This window comes from Sebastes fasciatus, chromosome 4, assembly GCF_043250625.1.
Source record: "Sebastes fasciatus isolate fSebFas1 chromosome 4, fSebFas1.pri, whole genome shotgun sequence".
Taxonomy (NCBI): domain Eukaryota; kingdom Metazoa; phylum Chordata; class Actinopteri; order Perciformes; family Sebastidae; genus Sebastes; species Sebastes fasciatus.
The window spans coordinates 23,115,296-23,138,711 of NC_133798.1; the positions used below are offsets into that span (position 1 = coordinate 23,115,296).

The 23,416-nt window shown below is 40.3% G+C and overlaps 1 protein-coding gene across 1 annotated transcript in view; it reads right to left on the minus strand.

Annotated features, from left to right (window-relative positions):
- roraa (RAR-related orphan receptor A, paralog a) overlaps window positions 1–12,989 on the minus strand; it is a 207,591-nt gene extending 194,602 nt beyond the window's left edge. The window contains exon 1 of the mRNA XM_074632908.1: window positions 12,639–12,989. Within this exon, the coding sequence (XP_074489009.1) occupies window positions 12,639–12,792 (154 nt within the window). The 5' untranslated portion in view covers window positions 12,793–12,989. The remainder of the gene's footprint in view (window positions 1–12,638) is intronic.
- Window positions 12,990–23,416: the final 10,427 nt, after the last annotated feature.

Consider the following 23,416-nt stretch of genomic DNA (forward strand, 5'->3'; position numbering starts at 1 on the left):
CTATCTTACATACCACATCACACTCCTTTGAACAGTGTTTCTTAATGAACACAATTTTTAAAGTACTATCTTATTACAGTATATTCTCTAGCGATGCTTCATCAAGACCTCTAACAACTGAAGAAGTGACAAAAACAACAGGTCATAACAAAAGGTGCTGTACTGCAGACATTTTTCCAATATAAAAACACACGCGACGACAGCATTTCATTAACACTTGTGTAGCTCTGTGTGTGTGTGTGTGTGTGTGTGTGTGTGTGTGTGTGTGTGTGTCTGTGTGTGCATTCAGGCATGTGTCTGTCTCTGAGCGTGCATTCAAGCGTGCGGGTACGTGTGTGCATGCGCTTGTTTGAGTGCGTTCAGATACATGATGCACCTGTGTTAAACAAATGACCCCCATGCCTGTGTGGGTTTCTCCCAGGTGTGGCTGATGCATGGATCATGTGGTGCAGAGTGCTCGGGGCCACATTGGCTCAATCGTCCTGGGATCAGCTCTGAATGTGGCCCCGAATTTGCATTGAGTGAAGGAACGGTTCACCTCCTCGGCACTGCCTCCGACGCGTCTGAGGAGCAGGGGAGGAGTGTGCTAGACCAACCCCCTGCAGGCAGAATCAGGTGTTATCTGTCTGACTGGGGACACCACCATCAATCTCTCCTGTCCACTTCCCTTTGCCCAGAATCAAATCAGCACAGGGTAATACATCTGCGCCGACGACGGGCAGACAAGATAAGCAATCGAGTATGCCAAAATTTTGCCAAGTTTGCCTGATGTGTGAAAGGAGTAGTGATAGTGTATTTATCACTGTATGCAACTGGTTTCTACTATCAGAGGATGCTGTGATGAAATGAGATATCGCTGCTCTACCTACGGCTGCTCGATTATGGCAAATATCATAATCAAGATTATTTTGGTCAATACAATTCAAGTGTAAACCCTTTTGATGCAGCAACAAATTGCTGAAAACAGGAATTAAAATGATAGTATATAATATATATATAGTATATACACTTAGACTCGAATTGAATAGATCGGTCCCATTGAGTCAGCATCGGCCCGATATTCGATCCGGTATCTGTATCAGTGCATCCCTACTAGAGGCAAAACAACAACACAACAACAACAACCCAGGTGCAAAGTTGTTATAAGTCAAATAGCTTTTGTGCACAGAAAGAAAATGCACAAAAATCAGGTTTCACGTAGATCTTATGACACTTAACGCAGCTGAAACGGACTAAAAATACTGAACACATAAAGAATACATACAACACTTAGTCTAATTGGCTCAGCTTGTACTATTCTTCAACACACATTACCTGGGCTGCTCTTCAAGGCTCAACTTTATGCCCAATATTATTTTCCATTTACAGGCTAACACTTTTCATGTCAACAGAAAAATAAGATATTTCCTCCTACTGCTGCACTGACAAATGTAGTGCAGCCTTGAAGGCCAGTGACTCAATGTGTCTCATTTGAAGTTTTAGATTCAAATCTGGCCTGGAACATTTTCTCTTTTTAAAAATCCTTGCCGATTGCAGTTTTGTTTTTCAGTGTCCAGAAAAGATGGTAGATTGTTATATTCTTAATCTGTAAAAAATATGAAAGGAAAAGTCTGTTATCTTCTCACATTTAGACTATACCCTTACTTTATTCTTACATCAATCACTAGTCTGTTTCACCTCCCTGGCTCATTCAAAATTCAGCAGTTATGCTTTTAACTGATTCAAACAGACGAAATAACATCTCTCGAGTTCTGCTCTTTTCTCTGGTTACCTGTTATGTAAAGAATTGATCTGACGATTTCACCTATTACTTTTACAAGCACAGTGAGGTCTGGACCGGAGCTATGCTGCAGACCTTAAAGCCCCCTGTGAGCTCGCCTGCAGCCTCACATTCTCCTCCTGGCTGTTTCTGTACTTGAGACAAAAGATGACCACGCTACTGCTTTAAACTTCGGAAAGACCTGCTTGCGGATCTTAGGCAGGCAAATGTAGCTGTTAAAGTCACTTGAAAAACATTTTGATCTCTCCTGGTTTTAGAAAATGTCTTTTTTTCTGAATGTTGCTCTCCAGTACAGAATAAAAACTCCAAAGTCAAAATAACAAGTGCACTTTCTTGTAATTAATCTGCGAGACAAGGCTCGTTGTGCCTTGGGCCACTAGGCGGCAGGGAGTTGAAAAAAGCGAGAATCTGAAAGTCGACCAAAAGATGCACACAAGAGAGCAGGAGGGGATGAGGGAGGTGAGAAACCTCTGTTGACACCTGGTCTGTACGATAATCTGATCTGTGTATGATGGCTCGGAGTTTGAAAGGCACTTTGTCCAATTAGAAGTGTGCAGCAAATTTCCACCTGCCCCTGACAGAGATGAAGTGGCTCTTTCAGAAGACGCTGTGGCACCGAGCCAGCAAAGAGAGCCCAAACACCGCAAGTGGAGCAAGCAGAAATTAATGAGCATCACAAGCCACACTTGTTTAACACAAGATGACATCGAATGAATATTCCCTCAGTTAAACCGCTTCATACTATATTTCAATTACTCAACAAAGGCTGAATGGAAATAGTTTATAAAGGAGAAAATAAGTTGATGAAGTTTCAGCGTCAACTGTGATTCAAAAATTTGATATTTCTGAACTGATAAAGACTTTGATTTGTTTTGGATTTGGACTTTTATTTAACTGCCACTTCCGAATGACAAATATTGTCCAGAAACCCTCGCAGGTACTGCATTTAGCATAAAAATATGCTCAAATCATAACATGGCAAACTCAAACCCAACAGGCAACAACAGCTGTCAGTGTGCCAGTGTGCTGACTTGACTATGACTTGCCCCAAACTGCAGGTGATATCATAAAGTGGGCATGTCTGTAAAGGGGAGACTCGTAGGTACCCATAGAACCCATTTTCACCCCTATAAAAAAGGCAATGACAGTTTTCCCTCGCCAAGATTTAGTGCAAGTTTGGAGCGTTATTTAACCTCCTTCGCAACAAGCTAGTATGACATGGATTCCTTAGGTTTTTATAGTTTCAGATGATACCAGTATCTTAACTCTAGCTTTAAAACTGAACCTCCGAAAGTTTGATTGCGCTAATGCATTAAAGAAATTAGCGGTGTTAAAACTAATTTGCGTTAACGCATTTTTAGCAAGTTAACTTTGACAGCTCTATGCATATTAAACAAACTTGTTAAAAGCAAAAAAAAACACCAGTTTTGTACAATCACATTCGACAACAAAACTTGAAAGCAACAGTAACTGCTACGCACTAAGTTCTTCCGAAGTTCATCAGTGCATAAGAACGTCTGAACGACGTGCCACTATCAACATCAACCTTCATCTTCCTATTTCTGTATGTCTATTTCTGTCTGTCACATAAAAATAGGCTTTTAACAACCCAGCATGGCGTTAATTATTGCCTCTTAAGTACTGCATTAGTAAAATAAAGCTGCAAATATTGATTGATCAGACAGCTGATATTTGTCAGTGAACGAGAGCAGGATTGGTGTAGCATACATGGTGAAGAGTGACTCCGTCTTTCAATCACTGTCAGAAAGCAGCACAGCAGCAGCAGCATGGCTGCATTGATTGAGCCCCATCGTGCCACACTCTGTCTTAGTACGCCTCCTAAAGCAATCAATCCACAGACACGACACAAGAACCAAATATTCATTAGTGACTTATTCATATTCAAAAGCTGCCTTTTGAAAGTAACAAAAGGAGCAGAATTGTGTTTGACAGGCACATTACAATGATTCTCTGACACACTGTGTGAGGCGCGAACAATCGTGATCATCTTCTATTATTTCATTTGTGTGTAAAAATGTGAGCATTATTGTTGCCTGTCAGATGAGAACATCTGTATAAACAACTGGATTATCTACAAAAGACACACTATGAAACATATACAAATGTCTTTTTTTGATTTCACAAACAACCAAGCTTGAATTCTACGCTCAGATTTGTTTTAAATGACACAAAGGTCAGTAAAAAAAGATCCGTTTGGACGACACAGACTAGTGTGAGATGTTTGAATAGGAAGAAGCTAATAGTTTCACACACAGCGATTCAACATGATTAATACTTATGGGTATTGTTTAAGTACTCCAGCCCATTGGCCCTCTGTAACTGGCAAAAAAAAAAGAGAGAGAGATGGGCTGCGATGTTAATAATTAGTTGGTTCTGCGCTCAAAAAAAAATTCTGTCCAACCTCACCAGATTTTAATCAAAGGCTGAAAATAGTAGCTGATTGTAATCGGCACTCAGAAGTCACCAGGGGTGTTTGAAGAGCCCGTCAAGCCTGAGAGTGGAGCTAATTCGATTAAGTGGCGGCAGTACCTGGAGGGGACGGATCTGTATCTCTCCCTTTTTTATTTATGAGATTAAGTCGCGCTTGTTATTCCAATATAAATAATCAAGCCAACAGAAATGACACTGATTTTCAAGTCGTTTTTATCTCCCTTGTCTCCAAAAGTTTTTTGTTTGTTTCAGGTGACAAATAAACTTTGTCGGAGTAATACTCCGGCGGTACTGATGTAACAAAAAAATGACGGCGGAGGATGTGATATGCGTTCTTCTTCGCCTTCCTCAGTATTATTACCTTACCCCGTGTGAGAGGACCAAAGGAAAATCAAAAAATCTGCTCCTGTAACTATATTATTTATAATATTTGTTCAATTTTAAGATGGATTTGTACAAATGAAAAACACCAAGTGTTGAAATAATGATGCAGAGACTAATGATGTTTGTTGTTGATGTTTGAAACAAGACCAAAAGTTTCAGTAATTCCTGAGACCACCTTTCTGGTCTAAGCTTTATATTCAATACATCCTGAGAATACAGGTGCAGACATTATTATCACTCTAACCAAAGGAGAAAGCACCTGGATTCTTCTGCCTTGTTACTGTTCTCCATCTATGCCAGACGGCTACAATGCGCAACACATATTTCCATTTTCATCTCAGCCTGATGATGTCGTAGTCCGCCACTCAACAGTCCTTCAAACGGAGCTGCCGCGAGGGCCATTTAGCCTTCAGAAAGCAAGATAAATAATGGTTAAGAGGCTCTTGAGGTGTCCTGTTTGACTAACATACTTTAGATTTTACAACGTTACCTCTTCCTGTTTAAAAGCGTGCACATGCACATAACGTCTGGCAGAAACCTCCGTAGCCGGGAGATTTTTTTCTCTCAAGTGTTCAACACATGTCAGCGCTCTGCAGCCGGCATGAAGGAAGCCGTAAAGGCTCTGTGGTAAAACAGTGTGCAGACACTCACGGCGTTATGTTCACATGACTTGACATGAAGCAGCACGAGTGTGTGTGTGTCCAGTAAGAGTTTGTTCGCAAGAATGATGGTTTTCAGAGATACAGCTGGTCAAAGAGTGCCGGGGTTTTCGGCTTACCTACCTGCTCGGGAGCTTTGCACCCTCCACATTGGTAGAGATGTGAAAGGTTTGGCCCCAGATGCGACATAAAGATTCCTCTGAGCGATCCTTTAGACCCCTCTCACCACCTCCTTCCCTCCAGGCCTCCTCTAAAGGGGCCCGTTTCATATCAGAGAGCCACAGAGCAGCACGGAGCCAAGCGGCACCAGCACTCAGGTCACAGTGTACCACATTAAATTTAGACTCCTTTAACGCCCTCCAATAATGCATCTGGAGTATTTCCGGTCATTACTATTCAGACTTTTCTATCTAAAGATAAAAACTTCTGTAAATGGGCCATAGATCTGAGCCGTCATTCACCACTGGAGATTTCACATCAAATCTGGTGTCTGTCACCAGTTGAAACTTCCTCGCCAGCCCCAGTTAAGCCACTGGTGACTCAAACTCCAAAATAAACTGTCCCACAAGGGTAAAACTTTCAGATTTGGTCTAGGGTAAGTTTGACATTTCTAAACTTTTTTTTAATTAATATAGCCTATTAGGGCTCGCATTGCGTTGCCTTCCCGATAAATCTAAAAACTGACTTGCAGGTTACCAAAAAAAATGCAGCTACACCAGAACAGTTGTGCTCTGCATTCTTGTAGTAGTGTTTTACTTTGTGTATCCTGAGCTGTGTAATGAACTGTTTTGTAATATGCCAGCACCAATTAACAACTTGTACAACCACTGCACTTTGTACTGATTGAAAGCACATGGGCTCAAATAACTTGAACCTTGGTAAACCGAGTTTTCTGCATCATATTAGGTACCACAAGATAGATGGTGGAAATTTGATATACACATACTGTAGATTTCAGCATGGGCAACTTTGAAGCTATTGGCCCAGATGTTTAGGCTTATAGAGAGAATCAGGGCTCAAGTGTCAAACTCAAGCGATGGTATGCCAATGACATGACAATGAACAATGACAATGTGTCTACGAAGTACTCACAATAAAATCCACAAGAGTCTTTTCATGCGTACCAAATACAGAAAACGATCCACTCTACATCATCCCGGGTTATTGCATGGTTTATAATTCCTTCATATATCATAGATACTGAGAATTAAATGCTCAAATGATAATTACAAAAAATAGATGCAGCACTGATACACCAAACAAAGCCAAAGTGGTTAACCACCTGATCATAAAAGGGGCAAAAAAGTCGCCTTTCAGCCTTGCACTCTCGCTATCGGAGCTCAAAACATTCAAATGTGTGCTATTTAAACATACAAAGCACTAAATATATTTATTTTTAAAGGTCCCATAAAATGCCTTTATGTTTGTGTAATTTTCTCGCAAAGTTTGACCTGTTTCCTAAAATCAGGACAGGGGTTTTTCCTGCATAGAGGATTTTTTGGCGCACCCCTCAAAGAGGTTTCAACCCGCGCGCCAAAGGAAAATCAACAGTGCCAATATGGTAACAATTGAGAATAAAAATAGCAATTCCAATCCTCTACGAATGTGTTTAATAGCAGTTTAACAAACAACTGTTGAACAAGCAGAACATCAATTTAAAGGGATAGTTCAGGTGTTTTGAAGCGGGGTTGTATGAGGTACTTATCCGTAGTAGGTGTATTACCTACAATAGATGACGGTCGGCGTGCCCCCAGTTTGGAGAAGCAGAAAGAGTTACCGCACGGAAGCAAAGTGATGTACCGCTGTGGACGGGGCTGGCAGCAAAACGTATTTTAAATAAGTTTCACTTTCAGTTTAGTTCCCCGTTGGAAAATATTCTCAACATAGCTCCTATATTTTACATTTTGCAGTGTCTTGACAGGGCCTGAACGCTCCGCTGTGAAGCTATAGCGCCAATGGGATCTCAGTTTTACCGTTCAGAGTCAGGCTTGTCCAGCTCTTTGGACTCCTCCAGCATCTCCACGTAGCAGGATGTGACCTCTGCAATTGACTGCCCTGCCCTCCCCACCCTTTCCAATTTTGTAATAAGATAGTTTTTTTTGGCCATTTTTGTTAATTGGGGCTTAATTTATTCAAGCATAATATTTGTGTTTATCAAATGGTCAGAAATAACAGGAAAATGCATAGATTTCTGTCAAATAGGGTAACAGACTCAGTGTCTTTACTGCAGGCTATGTGAACCGATGATGCTCACCGTCGTGCGTATAGTCACCCCCCAAAGGCCCATTCTGAGCCAGGAAAAACCCTGCAGGAGGGACTTCATTTAAATATTTGTATATAATGAGTTTAAAAGTAAATTCGAGCCATTTATATCACGACTAAGACACTTTGGGAAATGGAAGCAAAGTTTCTGTAAAGAGACACCCAAACACACTTGTCTGATCTGTATTATTCTAGTTAATGCTAGTTAGCTTTATTACAAAGGTAAACGTTGAATTCAAAGATCCCGTTTTATTGTACAGAGTTGCTATATAGACACATGGAACTTTGGAAACTTTACAGGAAAATAATGAGTTTACGATATAACAAGATAGATAGCAAAACAATCCACCAAGGGAAACAAGGTTAGGATAAGAGAAAGGGGATTTTTCATTTCATGGGACCTAAAAAGTAAAGAGCAATTTACGGCACTTTACAAGGACAATTTGAGCCCTTTCATTATTTTACACATTTTGTTATTTTCAACCGAGAGCGAGAAAGAAAGAGCCTCGCACCTGACGTGATAAAATCAGTGCTTATTTAACTCCTAATCCTGATGTAATGTTGACATTCACAGGTACATCCTCCTTAGATAAGCATGCTGCCGCTCAAATGTAATTTGACCTTTGAAGCTCATAAAAACAAAGGACAGTTTTTTTGTTTTTTTAAAAGGTAGTGGTGCCAAAGTCTAAACTGAGAGCAGATGTCACCGTCTATGATGTAACAGCTCAGCGTAAGAAATACTGTTTATCTTTTTCAGTTTAACTGTTTCATACTCTCGGCCTAAGGAGAACTTCATGTGAACAGATCAAAAACTGAGCTTTGACTTCAAATAGGCGGATTATTAACATTTAACCACGTTAACTCCCTGACAGGTACCAATAAAAGAGTTCATAATATTATCACCTCGCCCACATTTAAGATTTGAAAACGCAGGAGGACTGAAACTCGATATTATGTTACAGGCAGCCAGCCAGAAAAAGAGAGACACCTAATGGAGTTCCTCTCCCGGGTCTGTCCGAGCTGAAGGCTCAGCTATAAGCCCATACCTGCGTCTCCGCGCTCTGCAGCGGGCACAGAGCCCTAATTCATTGAATTTGAGAATGCCACAGCCTCAATAATGTTGCTGTCCACTCGAGTGGCGTGCGAGCCCCATGCCAACTCCCCGGCTTTCTGAGATTTTGTGTAAAAAAAAAAGAAAAAGCTTTTTTAAAAAAGCCTCCGCACCTCATCCGTCTTGTGTCAACAACAACTGAATAAATGCTGCCACTCGAGCCGAGAGCTCTCATTCCGCCGCCCAAGAATAAAAACTGCTGGATGAAAGTCTGGTTGCGTGTTCATTAGGAGAAGAATGTTTTTATACTCTGCCTTTTTTGTTTGGATCAGCGACTAAAACGGCAGTGTCAAGTACGATTTGCATCCCACAATGAAATTATCTTAAGACAAGGGTAACAAAAAGTTGTGAGGGGACAAATGTTGTGACATAATAGGTTGAAAACTGGTATTTAATATGAAAAGATCAAAAGAGATTCAATCTAACATATGACACTGAGGAAACCAGGACGCACTGTAATATGTTCCACTGTAACAAACCACATCGCACTTTCACAATGTTAAAAACAACATAATGTCTTTTCTAAGTAGCAATCAATTCCACATCTTGCGCCCTAACGAAGGAAACAAGATGACTCACTGTTACTGTAAATGACAATAACAAGCACTTGTGCAGCAGAAGAAGACGAGCGCAGCAGTCAGTGTCATTCAGTGCACTATACTGTAGTACTACAACACACACTAAACAAACTCCTGTTAACAGAGGATCCAGGACGCCGGAGCTCATATGAGATCTGCGGCTTCAGAGCTTCCCTGTGCGATTGTGAGGTTTCAAGGCACTGCAGAGACCATGACCTTACATAACCAAGCCATTAATATTGATTGTTTCCAAATTTGCAAAACCGAGGGAGGGATCTTGCAATATGAAAATAACACTCTTTCTTTCTTTTTTTTTTTTTTTTCCAGTAATGATATCCACAGCCCTCCAAGGCCTGTTCTCTGACCCACTCCAGTCTTACAGCGGTGCTTCTGCTGAAGTAAGCCCTTTCTACTTAAAAGGTATTAGCACTCAGGGTTAAAACAGTAAATGCTCAGCATGCAGGATAAGAAATGTGCATCCTCAGAAAGTCTAATACAGCTGGTGTAAAGAGGGGAAACTGCGCTTGAGCAAGTGTCTGCCGCCTCTCAGATGTTGGTTTCTGTGGCCAGCCTGAAAAGCCCCATTAGTGTAGAGCTGTGCTCCTAAAAAAAAATGTCTTACAAGACTGTAACACTATTGTAAAATGTTTTTTATTGTTTTATTTTTTGAGCAATCCTGAACTGAACTGTGCCGACGCAATAAACCAACTGCAGTTTTAATAGAACTACTTGTACTTTTGCATTAATGCTTTATTAAATTAAGCAATTAAGCCGTCATTTCTTTATCAAAGCAAACTTTTCTTCTGCTCTTCTGCATGCGGTCAATGTTCTGAATATTTCTACATGATCACATTATAAATAAACTGCATCGTGGGACCAGTTAAGTGTCTTAAAAGAAATATAAGCCAACTGTTGCAGTGTTATAATGCCGTGTAAACATGTGTAAGAGTCCATGGCAGACCACAATATAGATTTCCATATGTAACTGTACATAAAAGCAACAGATGGTAGCATTAATGATTCTGCAAGATAAAAAATTGCCTGTTGTTACCACAGTTTTCAGGCTTCCTGTAGGACGGAATACACCGAGTGATATGAGATACACACACTGAGCTACAATAGACTCGTTTTTGTCGTTTTTAACGGGGTACGGGGGATCTTTAGGGAGAGATAGCAGGTCAACAGTAGATGTCACATAGAAGTGGTGTACATCATCTGAAAGCTGGGAACCTGGAGATTAATTTGAGATGCAGCTCAGCTCTGTGTGTCAAATTGTTTTGGTCATAAATCAGAAATAAACATTAATTAATGAATTAGTTAAAATAAATTGCGAAAGTGTTTAAGGAGAACATTATGATGGAAGTATATGATGGCCATTCTCATGCTCCATTATGTCTCATAAGTTGTTGCACAATTTTGGGGTTGCAAAAAAGCTGCATGTGATTATCATACAGTGGGCATGTAAAGGGGAGACTCGTGGGTAGTACGCAGAGCATTATTTAGCCTCTTTCCTGGCAAGCTATATTTTTTTATGGGTGCTGAGATGAAATGTAGGTGTGTTTGCGTACCTCTAAAAAGAGTCTGTGAGAGTTTTAACACAATCAATACCTTCACTCTAACTCTAAAACTGAACCTGCTACAGCCTCTGAAAGACAGTAAAGTCACCCGTGATCCTGCGGGTCTCAGAGGGGTTAAACATAACAGTATACATTAATTTGGGAATTTAATCAGAACTCATTTCAGATAAATGTTGACTTTACACAGTTTTTAAAAAGTTCTCCAAACTTTTCCTCAAGCCTCCTATACTGCTGACGCTCTCTAACAATCATTCTTATTCTTTGCCACAAAGGTCAAAATAAAGTTGCAGTGCAGGGAAACTCCTTTAAAGCTGCAGAGGTTGTCCCACTGAACATGTGTTTTCTTTTCTTTTTTTTTTCTTTCACCCATTCAGCATTACATAACAGACTGAAGGCGTTCTTTTTTTTTTCCTGTCTTTCTCTTTTCCCAGACAGCACTTTAATCCTGTGCATAAAAAGGGGTGGGGTGAATATGGGTCAGCAGGTTAGGAGTGTCTTAAAAAGTCAGACTTTGTGCAAAGAAAATAAATAAATCCAACGAAAGCCTCCAAAACTATACCTGTCTTCTTTAACCCCCGCTATTACATAAGTGCTCAGGCTGGTGCCAACCCACAAAGTCACACAGTTCTTCATTGATATATATATATATATATATAAATACACTGAAGTGCAGTGATTTTTTTATATATATTTTTTTAATTAAACACATGCTTTTTCATGTGGGAGGAACTCTTCACTACAAAGTGAAAAAAGATCTGCGGTGATGATGATTCCTGCTCTCTCAGTTGCGCGCCTCTCTGTTTATGGCTAAACCTGTTACATAACCAGCTTACATTCCACATTCACCATATCACACTCTAAATATACCCTTGCGCACAGGAAGAGTGCGCACACACACACGCACACACACACAGACACACACACAAGACAAACCACCACCGTGCAATGAATTAATTGTCACATGTGCATCGCCTCGCTATAGACATCCACCAAGAATCAGCAGAGAAATCAGGATTTCTTTGAACTTGGATGAGGAGCCTGGTTGTGTGCTGTATGAGACAGCCGAGAGAGAGAGAGGGGGGTGTGGTTAAATACTGTCTGTACTGTACAACATGGACGGGACGTGGTGGGTAAAATCATGTAAAAAAGGAAGCAAATGCACGCAGACTTTTGTATAATAACTGACAATAATACAGTCCTGTTTTATTGTCTGATCATGTGGAGTCGCATAAAATAAAGGCGTGCATGCTTGCAACAGTGTTGGAGAGCTAAAACAAAAATCCAGCTGCTGACTGGGGCGTCTTTTTTTGCACACACACAAGGAATAGACTGAAAATCTGTTAGCTGGAGATGTAAAACGCCAGCTGTAGCAGGGATAGTGGAGGACACGTCCTCCTACAAAGGGAGAACTGGGACTGATCGATAAACTAGCCACACAGTTTGCAAAAAAAGTTCACTTTTGACACTTTGACAATATCGCGTTTGAGCCGGACAGGTTGGCTTCTTATTTCGGCGTGGAGAGAAGAAGTTGCTGTGGTAATTGATTTCTCTTGCAGTCGGAGTAAAAAATGTGACATCTGTGACCGTATCACCCCCCCTATGATTTGAGCTGTCAGTGGAGCCTGAAAAGCAGCAACACACACACAACCAACCGAGCCACTCTTTATTCTAAGCGAACGCGTAAAAGACGCGCTGCTGTGGATGGATGGGTGAATTCTTATTTATAGGGATTTAATTCATTTTGAAGTTTGATTTTGAAAAAAAAAAAAAAAAAAAAAAAAATCCGCCATCGGTGTTTTTTATTTCTCACACTGTGTAAAAAAACAATCCGCTTACCTCTGTTGGTGCTGGAGCAGGTCTGCCTTCGAACCGGCGCTGGATGCTCCGCTTTCCGGAGCGTCTCCAGGTTTACCGGGGTTTCCCTGACCGGGGTAGCCGGCTCCGAGGCGCTGTTGCCCGGGTCGCTCGCTGGATCTGGAGGGGACTCCATGTTGAATTTCAGATTTGCTTGCTTTTAACTAACTAACCTGCTGGCGCTTCAAACTAATTCTGTTGCTGAGATGTGTTGTGTGAGCTCCGACACTGCGTCTTTGCTATCTAATTTAGACTAGAAGTAAGAAATGAGAAATGCGAGAGAGTGTGTCTGGAGGTGGGTGTGTAGGTCTGATTGTCCACTAGCAGCGCTAGTGAGAGCTCCAGTCAGGCACACTGTGGAAAGGGAGAGGTTGTCAATAGCCGAAGAATGGATGTAGGCCTGAAAGTAATCCATGCTGATCGACCCTGCGCACTTTTACATGGGAATGGCAAGATTTTATTAGGCTGCTATCTGCACCTTGCTCAGCTGTTTCCTGCATCTGTGTATTATCTTACTTACAAGTTGAGTGATAACACTATAAGCTGAAAACTGGCCCAAAAATATATCACCATAATGACATGCACTTGCATCATCTCATGATCTGAACCATTTTATTAGCCTATACTATCTCACCTTGCTCAGCAGTTTTCTACATTTATGCAATATTTGACTTACACGTTGGACAAATAGTGATAATAATAATAGGCTGGCCAAAATATCACCATAATGACATGTACTTGCATCATCTCATGATCTAAATCACTTTATTAGCTATACTATCTCACCTTGCTCAGCAGTTTTTGTACACATTATTTTACTTACAAGTTGAACAAATAGTGATAATAATAGTCTGGGCCAAAAAAATGCCAAAATACACCTATAATGACATTGGCATCATCTCATGATCTAATAATCACTTTATTATAGGCTATTAAACTGAGAATAATGAATATCATTCATATGAAAATTGCAGCTCTCCAGCTTGTTGTTCTGGCTTTAATCACAATCTCCAGCTGAACATGAACCACTATCTTTCACATCATCATATTCCATTCCCACATTACGCACAATAGCCTCTCTGTTTGCAGAGGTATACAGACATTATATACTGTGTGGATGCCATGTTCCTGGCTGCAGCATACAGTATAAATAAACCATAAAACAACTTCCATGTCTCAGGATTCAATCAAGGATAGCGCTCCTCATTATTTTCATCATCACCATTATCAGCATCATCATCATCATCAGCATCATCTCCACCGTCTTGTGGGAGGAGCAGACTGTATATCTGAGTAGAGGACTCTTCCCTTTACTCTCACAATAATAACCTGCCTCTGATCTGATTAAAAGTTATAGGATTGACAGCAGTTTGGAGAGAATATAAAGATGCAGTGCGGAGTGCAGCTGGCATCAAACGTCAGTCTGGCACATCGGCGTGCATGCAGCGCTTGTTGCGCAGCAGTTACAAACAGCACCATGCTTTGTGCATGTGATCAGCTGAACCACGCCTCTTAAAGCGGTGCACGTGGACTTTGACATGGTCCTGCCCTCTCAGTGCAGAGCCAGACTGCTCGTAGACAAGTCAGTGATTATAAAAAATAAATAAAATAAGCACTCTGCTTGAAACTACCAGCTTATAACATGATTATCACACTATATCTAAACATGTGCTTGTATATTAAAGCTGCAGTGGGTAGAATTGGAGCAAATATGATTTTAAAAAGTTATTTTTAACAAAACGGTCACTATGTCCTGACAGTAGTGCATGACACAGGTAACCTGAAAAAAAATCATGTGCCTCTGTGTCCTCCGGTGTCCTCCGGTGTCCTCCTGTGTCCTCCGGTGTCCTTCGGTGCTCCCATAAGGGCATCTGCAAGATTTCACATACTGGAGGAAAACAACCAGTCAGAGCCGAGCTGGAGCCTGCCGTCTCTGAGCAGCTGTCAATCACTCGTGAACTCCGATCAAACGGTCAAAATAGGCAGACCTGATCAAATATGAATTAATATTCTGTTACTGTAATGGCTGTTTCTCGCATAAAATGTTTTTGTCAAGAAACATCTTGTAGTGTGTAGTGTTTTTGTTTCCTGGTCACGTACGATGTCACGGACGCGCCAGGCGGCACCAGAAGCAGGGTTAGTAAACAGTAAAAATGTTACAGTGGTTACTTCTTTTTTTATATATCTGTTATTTATTCAGTCTCTCTCTTTCAAACTCGGTTAAAAGTCTGTAGCTGTAACTCACTCGCAAACTTCGATCAAACAGTCAAACTAGGCATCGCTGATCAAATATGAATCAATATTCTGTTACTGCAATGCCTATTTCTCTCCTCAAATGTTTTCAGAAACATCTTGTAGTGTACTGTTTAGCTGTAAAATGAATTTTTGTCCAATGATGCCAAAAATATTCTGCCTATACTGCAGGGTCAAATTAAACCTGCAGTCAGGAGATTTGGGGCCAATCACAGGTCATTTCAGAGAGAGCGTTCCTATTGGTGCTTGGTATTTCCTCAACTTGTCTCAACATAGCTGCCGGGTTACAAACTTTATAATTTTACAGCTAAACAGTACACTACAAGATGATTCTGAGAACATTTGAGGTGAGAAATAGTCATTACAGTAACAGAATATTGATTCATATTCGATCAGCGCTGCCTAGTTTGACCGTTTGGTCAGAGTTTGCGAGTGATTGACAGCTGCTCAGAGACGTCAGGCTCCAGCTCTGCTCTGATTGGTTGTTGTCCTCCAGTTTCTGAAATCTTGCAGATGCTATTAGGAGCACCGGAGGACACCAGAGGACACAGAGGCACATGATTTCTTTCAGATTACGTGTCTCATGCACTACTGTCAGGATTCAGTGACCGTTTAAAATCATATTTGCTCCAATTCTACCCACTGCAGCTTTTATATGTTTTAAAATTCAGAAAGTATACACTATCCTTTTCAGTTACCTATTTCAAAACTCATGTTGTGTCTGCAACTAATATGATACATTAATTAAAATGGACAGCGCCTTTTTAGCAAGTTAGAAAGCAACCATGCTCATACTCATCCACACCTTCTTCACTTTTGTGTTCAGTTTATTTTTCTTCTACCATACTGTTTTAAGTTATGCCATATACAAAAAAAAACAGATTGCTGGAAAGCTTATTAGTTGTCTGACTTTTTGTTGGTAGCTCAAATCAGATGAGTTCAAAGTGTGTCTGCTCTCCCTGGGGCAGTTCGGACAGTATGATGTATTTCCTACCTTGTTACAAATCAACAAAAAGCAGACAAAAACAGCACCCACTGAGTGAATGTTTTAAGTGGCAGCCAGTCAGAAACCCCTTTTTGCCAAATTCCATATCTCAGTAATTTTTGAAAAATATAATCATTTTAACAAATGTTTTCTTTTACCCAAATAAATGTGTGAACAAGTGATATTGTACATATTAGGTGTTCAAATTTAGACTGCAATTTTTCGAATTTAAATTATATTGTTTAGCCCAGAACAAAGTGTTTTTCATTTTGGGAAAATGCCTTGTACATTTAACAAAACTGTGTCTTCTCTATTTGGGTTTGACTCTTCAAAAAATGACTGATCAAGTAGTCTGTGAGTAATGGAAGGTTATTTGGTGTCGATGCAAAAGTGCTCCAACCGACCCCGCTCTCCCCTACTATTCAATCCTATATTACCACACTGCTATTTTCTTTCATAAATAAAAGATCACTGATATGAATAGCATAACAATGATAAATGTTAGAGTGATGTCATGAACTAAACTTGGCGAAAACAATACACATAAAGAACACTGTTTTTGACTGCATCCACATCCACATCCAATCCAATCCAAATTTATTTATAAAGCACATTTAAAAACAACAAAAGTTGACCAAAGTGCTGTACAGTTAAACATAAAAACAACACAATAGAACACTAAGACCAACTTAAAACCAACAGGACATTAAAATAATAAAAGCGTTAAGACCAATAAGAAAGGAAAAGGATTAAAAAAGGCAACTCTCATGCCGAGCCAAAAGCCAAGGAATAAAAGTGCCATCCAACAGCTATACGACCACAACATGCTGTTAATTGGTGGAAATGAAAGTAATGTACTTTTAGCAGAGACTAGCTGATGTATTCTCATTTTTTCTCGTCCTCTATTTGGATTTAATGCCTTCGATTTCTCTGCTCGGTGTCGGATTTTTGTGCAGCTTTTGTAATTGCTGTTGACCTTTCATTTATTTGTTTGTTTTCAAGCTGGATAAACACTTCATTAGTCAAGCGACATAATTTACATGAAGGTAAATAGTGTCAAACATGGCAGTGAAACACAAGGTGAGAGACGCAGAACACGGCGGCTTACAATGCTATCGTCTCGTAATTAAGTCAAGAAATGTCAAATTCCCTGAGCATGTGCAGGTGCGGAAACATAAAGATAATAAAGTTAATCCATATAAAAAAAACGTAAAAAAGTAAATATTGAAGATTGGATTTGTTTCCAGTGCAGCGCTCCTTGCATGCAACTCACCAACAAGAGTTTGATATAACTTTTGGAGCTGTGCAGCACCGAAGGCCGACTTTTTGACAGAGAGCCAGAAGGAATCTCTCACTGCCAAGCGAAGAGGCCAAGTTCCATTCCTTCTGCTCAGCTTCAGCTCCTCCAAATTTCCCTGACCTCCTGACCCACTGCAATTTGACCGTGTGAACCCCACGCTCACATTCCACGCCTGTTGCATGTTCAGCATCGAAGCAGAGAAACTTGAACTTGAGAGGGACGTGTATAAGCACACTCTCAGAATTTTCCTCTGAAAAACACAAAAACAGCACGTCTGCATAACCGGTATGAAAAGCTTATTCGTGCACACCCACACTTGTAATTTAAAATGTACGTTGCAGACATCTAACACCCTTTACATGTGTCTGCATGCATTTAATAAGATAAGGATTAAAAAGAATGATTTATTTTGCACCTACAGAATATTGGTAGTTCAGTTTTAAAGCTAGAGTGAAGATACGGTTATCATATGAAACTAGAACACATAAAGAATCCATTGGTACCAACATATTAGCTTGTCTCGAAGGAGGTTAAATAATGCTCCAAACGCGCTAAATGTTGGCGAGGAAAAACTGTCAAAGCCATTTTTTGAAAGGGGTCCCTTGAACTGAAAATTGGTTCTATGGGTACGCACGAGTCTCCCCTTTAAGTGGCAGTAGGCAGTATATTTTTGGCAACATTGGGCAAAAATTCCATAATAATCTTTCAGCATATTTAATTAAAATGCTCTGAGAGAAAACTAGACTTCTGCTCCTCCTCATGGCTCTGTTTTCAGGCTTTAAAAAATCTAGCCTGTGATGGGAGACTTTGACCAATCACAGGTTATTTCATTGAGAGAACGTTCCTATTGGCTGTGCTCCGAACATGTGACCTGAACTTGGCGTTCCTTCAACAGATTTCAACAAACTTTCTCATTTTACAGCTAAACAGTACACTACAAGATGATTCTGAAAACATTTGAGGCGAGAAATAGGCAGTAACGTAACATAATATCGATTCATATTTGATCAGCGCGGCCTAGTTTGACCGTTTGGTCGGAGTTCGTGAGTGATTGACAGCCGGCTCTCATAGACGGCAGCTGGACAGCAGACCTCAGATCAGCTCTTACTGGTTGTTTTCCTGCGGTCTGTGAAATCTTGCAGATGCCGTTAGGAGCACCGGAGGACACAGAGGACACCGGAGGACACAGAGGCACATGATTTTTTCCCCCCACTTGTTTCATGTATTACTGTCACGATATAGCGACTGTTTTATAAAAATAACTTATTTTTTTTAAATTATATTTGCTCCAATCTCGCCTACTTCAGCTTTTACAGACATGCCCACTTTATGATAATCACATGCAGTTTTGGGCAAGTCTTAGTCAAGTCAGCACACTGACACACTGACAGCTGTTGTTGCTTGTTGGGCTGCAGTTTGCCATTTTTTGATTTGAGCATAATTTCTTATGCTAAATGCAGTACCCGTGAGTGTTTCGTCAAGTCTTAAATACTTGACGAATCTCCCTTTAAGGTACATTTTGAACTGATGTGTGATTAATTGCGATTAATCATGGACAATCACGCGATTAATCTCGATTAAATATTTTAATCGACTGACAGCCCTGGTACAGACAAAAGCAACATAAAAACACATTCAGGCCAACGCACTGCGCTGTGTTTAAACCAAAAAGGATGCAAGGACAAGTTTGATGCTGCCTGTTTAATTTTTGAGTTAAAATGAATTATGCTGCTGTCACATTGTCGAGCAGGGGAAGGATGTGGCGGATGTGAAGCGAGTAGAGTAAGCATGCCTGCCTGTGTTTAAAAATGATTGATTAAGCTGACACCGGCTCAGGGGTGCAACACCGCTCTATTTTTCTCCCTCATTATGTAAGGCTATATTTCAAATCAGGAGTGCACTGGAGGAAGACACCAGAGACACCACACAGGACACCCTTCAAATAAAAAGTTTATCAGACAACAGCCAAGGAGACTGATGAGTTTCCCCTCTAATCATGTCTTGGGAGTGGCCGGCGATAGAAAAGAGAAAAAACGTGTTTGTCGAAGCACGCGAAAAATACGTTTGACCAGTTAGGCCACAAGAGCAGTATTCATAATGTTTGTACAGTTCATGTTTGTTTAAATCTAAATTCACAATCAGGCAGAGTACAGAAGGTTACATGTAGGCTATGAATTTTTAATAATGCATTAATTTTCTTCTGAAAAGATAGTGTTTACAGCAAAGTAATTAATTCAGATGAAATGTTTAATGCAGTTTAAAGCAGATTAAATATACTGTTCTTCTTGTACTGCACTATTCAAACAGCAGGAACAAAACACAACATCTCAGAATGACACATTTTTTTTCATGCGGACATGGTGACATCGCTTTGTTGCCTTACAAATCGGACATCAGAACCCGAAGCCCGACAAACACACACAGTTCTTTGCGTGCTCACGCAGTGCAGAGTGCCAGAGTGTAATGAAAGAGACATATTAATGGCCTTTCACTTATTCATGCATCGGAAATGAAGAGGCACAGTCACATTTCCAAACGGTTGACAGAATAAAGAGCCAACATTGGGGAAATGATTGTATTTATGATTTCACTGTGACAGATGAAGGTATCAAGAGAGAGACGGAGTGACACGTTTCTGACAGTTCAAAGTGTTAAATGATGTGATGTATGGCAACATGCTCGAGCACGGGGGCACACACTCTTATATATGTGTTCGCTTTAAGAAAAGCAGCGCCTCACAAGTGCAGACCTAGGAGGCAGCTGAGAAGTCATTGCTGCTATTTCAGCAAACGTGTGGAGTACTGAATATTGTACACTATAAGCAGATAATACAGAGGGATATCAGAATTGAACTGCAGGAGAGCTACTTACTAGATGGATTTACACTTTTATCATTTTGGCAAATACAGATAAATCTACAGTGTTGCTTCACTCTCCCCAACAGCACCACCTAGCAGCAGCTTGACCACAGTAAATCACTGTGTCCACACTCTGCCTCAGGTTGCTAACACATCATGTCTACACTTCTGTATGAAGAGGAATTCCTTTGCATACTAAATCATGAGTGCTTCACGATTTAAATCAACCATTTCTGCAAGTATTTTCAGGGTCATGTCAGCAAAGATGTGAGAAATAGAGAGTGTTAATGGTGCCTCATCTGTTCTGCCTTAACCACATCAAAAGAAGCAAAGACAATTGAGATTTACATTGATTCTTGATAACAATGAGGGCTGTCCTCGACCAAAGAAAGTCTTAGTGGACTAACATTCATACGAAGTTGTTCACTAGCTATTAGTTGATTTAATCAACAGATATGCAAAACAGAGTTTCTCCACAAAGAATCACACAAAAACACCACTTTAAATCTTGTCTTTATACCAGAGGTGTGCTCATAAGTTTCTTGGAAACAAGTTATTCTGCATGAAATAATCTTAAAAAACTACTAATCGACTATAGAAATCATAATCGACTAAGGTCAAAACGGTGGATTATTCGATTAATCAACTGAGAGGGGGCAGCTTTAAAAACAATTATGCATTTCATGCAGTTAAATAATGTTAGTACTATCTGCAACCTGAGGATTAAATAGGGATATTTATTAGGCAATAGAAAATGTATATTTATTTTTCATAAATGGTTGTCTTGCTGCATGCTGTAGCATGAAATCAAGACAGCCAGAGTTGTCACACTGCACTCATCCATGCTCAGTGATACAATAGTTAAAGAGGAATGCATTCATTCACTCTATAGTTTAAGATGGGTATATTACACATAATATTCCAACATATTGACTGGACTAGGGCTGCAACTAAAGATTATTTTCATTGTTGATTATTTTCTCGATTAATCGATTAGTTGTTTGGTCTATAAAATGTCAGAAAATAATGAAAAAATGTTGATCAGTGTTCCCCAAAGCCCAAGATGACGTCCTCAGATGTCTTGTTTTGTCCACAACTCAAAGATATTCAGTTTATTGTCATAGAGGAGTAAAGAAACCAGAAAATATTCACATTTAAGAAGCTGGAATCAGAGGATGACTTGACTTATTTTTCTTAAAAAATTACTCAAACCGGTTAATTGATTATCAAAATAGTTGGTGATTAATTTAATAATTGACAACTAATCGTTTAATCGTTGTAAAAAAGACGAAGAAATAAAGATTTGCAGGTTAGAGTGAACTCCTTCCTGTCAGAGGCAGAAGTGACTCATGGTGTGTGCGTATAGAGTTCATATGACTGGGGACCGGAGTGATTTTCTCAGTTAAAAATCAGGAGGTGAAAAATGGCGTGGTTATTTGTGCCTGACAGAAGTTAAGAGCTTTTCCCTGAGGCCCGCTGCCTCCCTGCTGACCGCAAGGCAGCCTTCTCCTCCAGCATCCACTCACCTTGTAAGATCACACCTCGACACCGGCTGGATGGCACATCCCGCGACTCCACGGCAACTCTACTGTCTGTATATACTGTATGTAGCATAAGGACTCTTTTGTTCTTTTCGTTTTATTTGAGCTTACAAGTTTGTGTATCACCGTGTCTGTTTTTTGCTTGTGTGCTACAGAAGTTGAATTCTGAGGCGAAGCACAGAGGCAGGTAAATCAAGTGCAAGGTCAAGGTTTTGTACTTGTGTAATTAGCAGTGTAATTGCTGCCTGGCTCTTCTAAGGCTTATCAGAGAATCCTGTGTGGCACAAACAGGTCCCACAGGAAGAGATCAAAGCAGTGTGTCTGGGGAAGGAGGATCGCGATTAGAGTTTATGTTTTAAAGGTTCAGAGGATAGAAAAATATCCCACATTATCCAGGACGGAAGAATTCATATAGACCCATATCTGTATATACATGGATTTAGATGACAGTAGCCAAACATCAAGCGAGTTCGCCTAACACTACTGACGAGTGGCGGTTAGGTGTGGGAATCACTACAGGCCATGATACGATGTTATTGTGATTTTAAACATTTTAGTATTGAGTATTGTGATAAGATATATTTCAATGTATTGTGATTTATTACCCTTTTTCAACTGCAAATTATGCAGTTTGTCAACATCTGTTTGAGACAATTTTCACTCTGTTCATCTCAGAGTTTTCATTCACATATCTTGAGGTCAAAGGTCAAGGGACCTCTTTGAAAATGGCCATGGCAGTTTTTCCTTGCCAAAATGTTTTGTAACTTTAAGCGTTATTTCGCCTTCTTGCCGACAAGCTAACATGACATGTTTGGTACGGATTGATTCCTTAGCTTTAAGACAGAGCCTGCTACAACATCTGAAAAACACAATAGCAACCGTTAAGAGGTTAATGTTTTATATAAGAAAAGATTGTTACTTGACATCCGTGTATCGATACAATATTGCCACGCAAAATATACTATATATATATACTATGCTGTATCGTGTTTTTCCCCCACCCCTAGTGGCGGTCCATCCACTGTCCACTCTGCTCATTACAGAAATGGACCAGAATAACACACTGAAAATTGTTGTGCATGTATAATCAATTGAAATATTCTTATTGTATATCTAATTTCAGAATTATGACACTGAAGTTGAAAGAAATAATGGCAACATGATGCAGTAATGTGTTATTTTAATGCCATGTACTGTAACATGGCAGACGTACGTACTGCTCAAATATGTTTTGCTTTCTGTTTGGTTTTGGTGTCGATTAACACGCTGTTAACATAGAAATCACACAGAATGTAATTTGCAGATCTGGCATTACAGCGAATATTGTTTTGACTCGTCAGTCAACAAAGCGCCATGGTCGCCAGCCTATACTGTTGCATGTGATGATGAAAACAAGACAGCGGCGCGCTGCCGCCTGCCTCATCCTATCTGACAATCCTCGCCCATCCGACGTTACTGTGCGGTCTCTGATGTTGGGCGGCTGCTAATTTAGCCTTTAGCTCCATGGTACCGTAAATCACAACACTCAGGAAGACAAATGTCAGAACACATGTTGCCAGACTGTGTCTTTGAGCAGAAGATTCCTTTAATTGGGTGTGCAGGGACCGGGTCCAATCCCCAGCACCCTCCTCCTCTTCTTCCTCCTTCCTCACTCTCCCTCTCTCTTTGCCTCTCTCAACATACTAACAAAAGACAGGGAGATGAAAAAGACAGCGCCAACCCATCCCTACTTTGTGCCATTATAGAATAGACACACTAGGGGTAAAGAGGTACGATGCTGAACATCAAGGAGAGCTTTATATAACTCTCTTTTTATTCGCCTT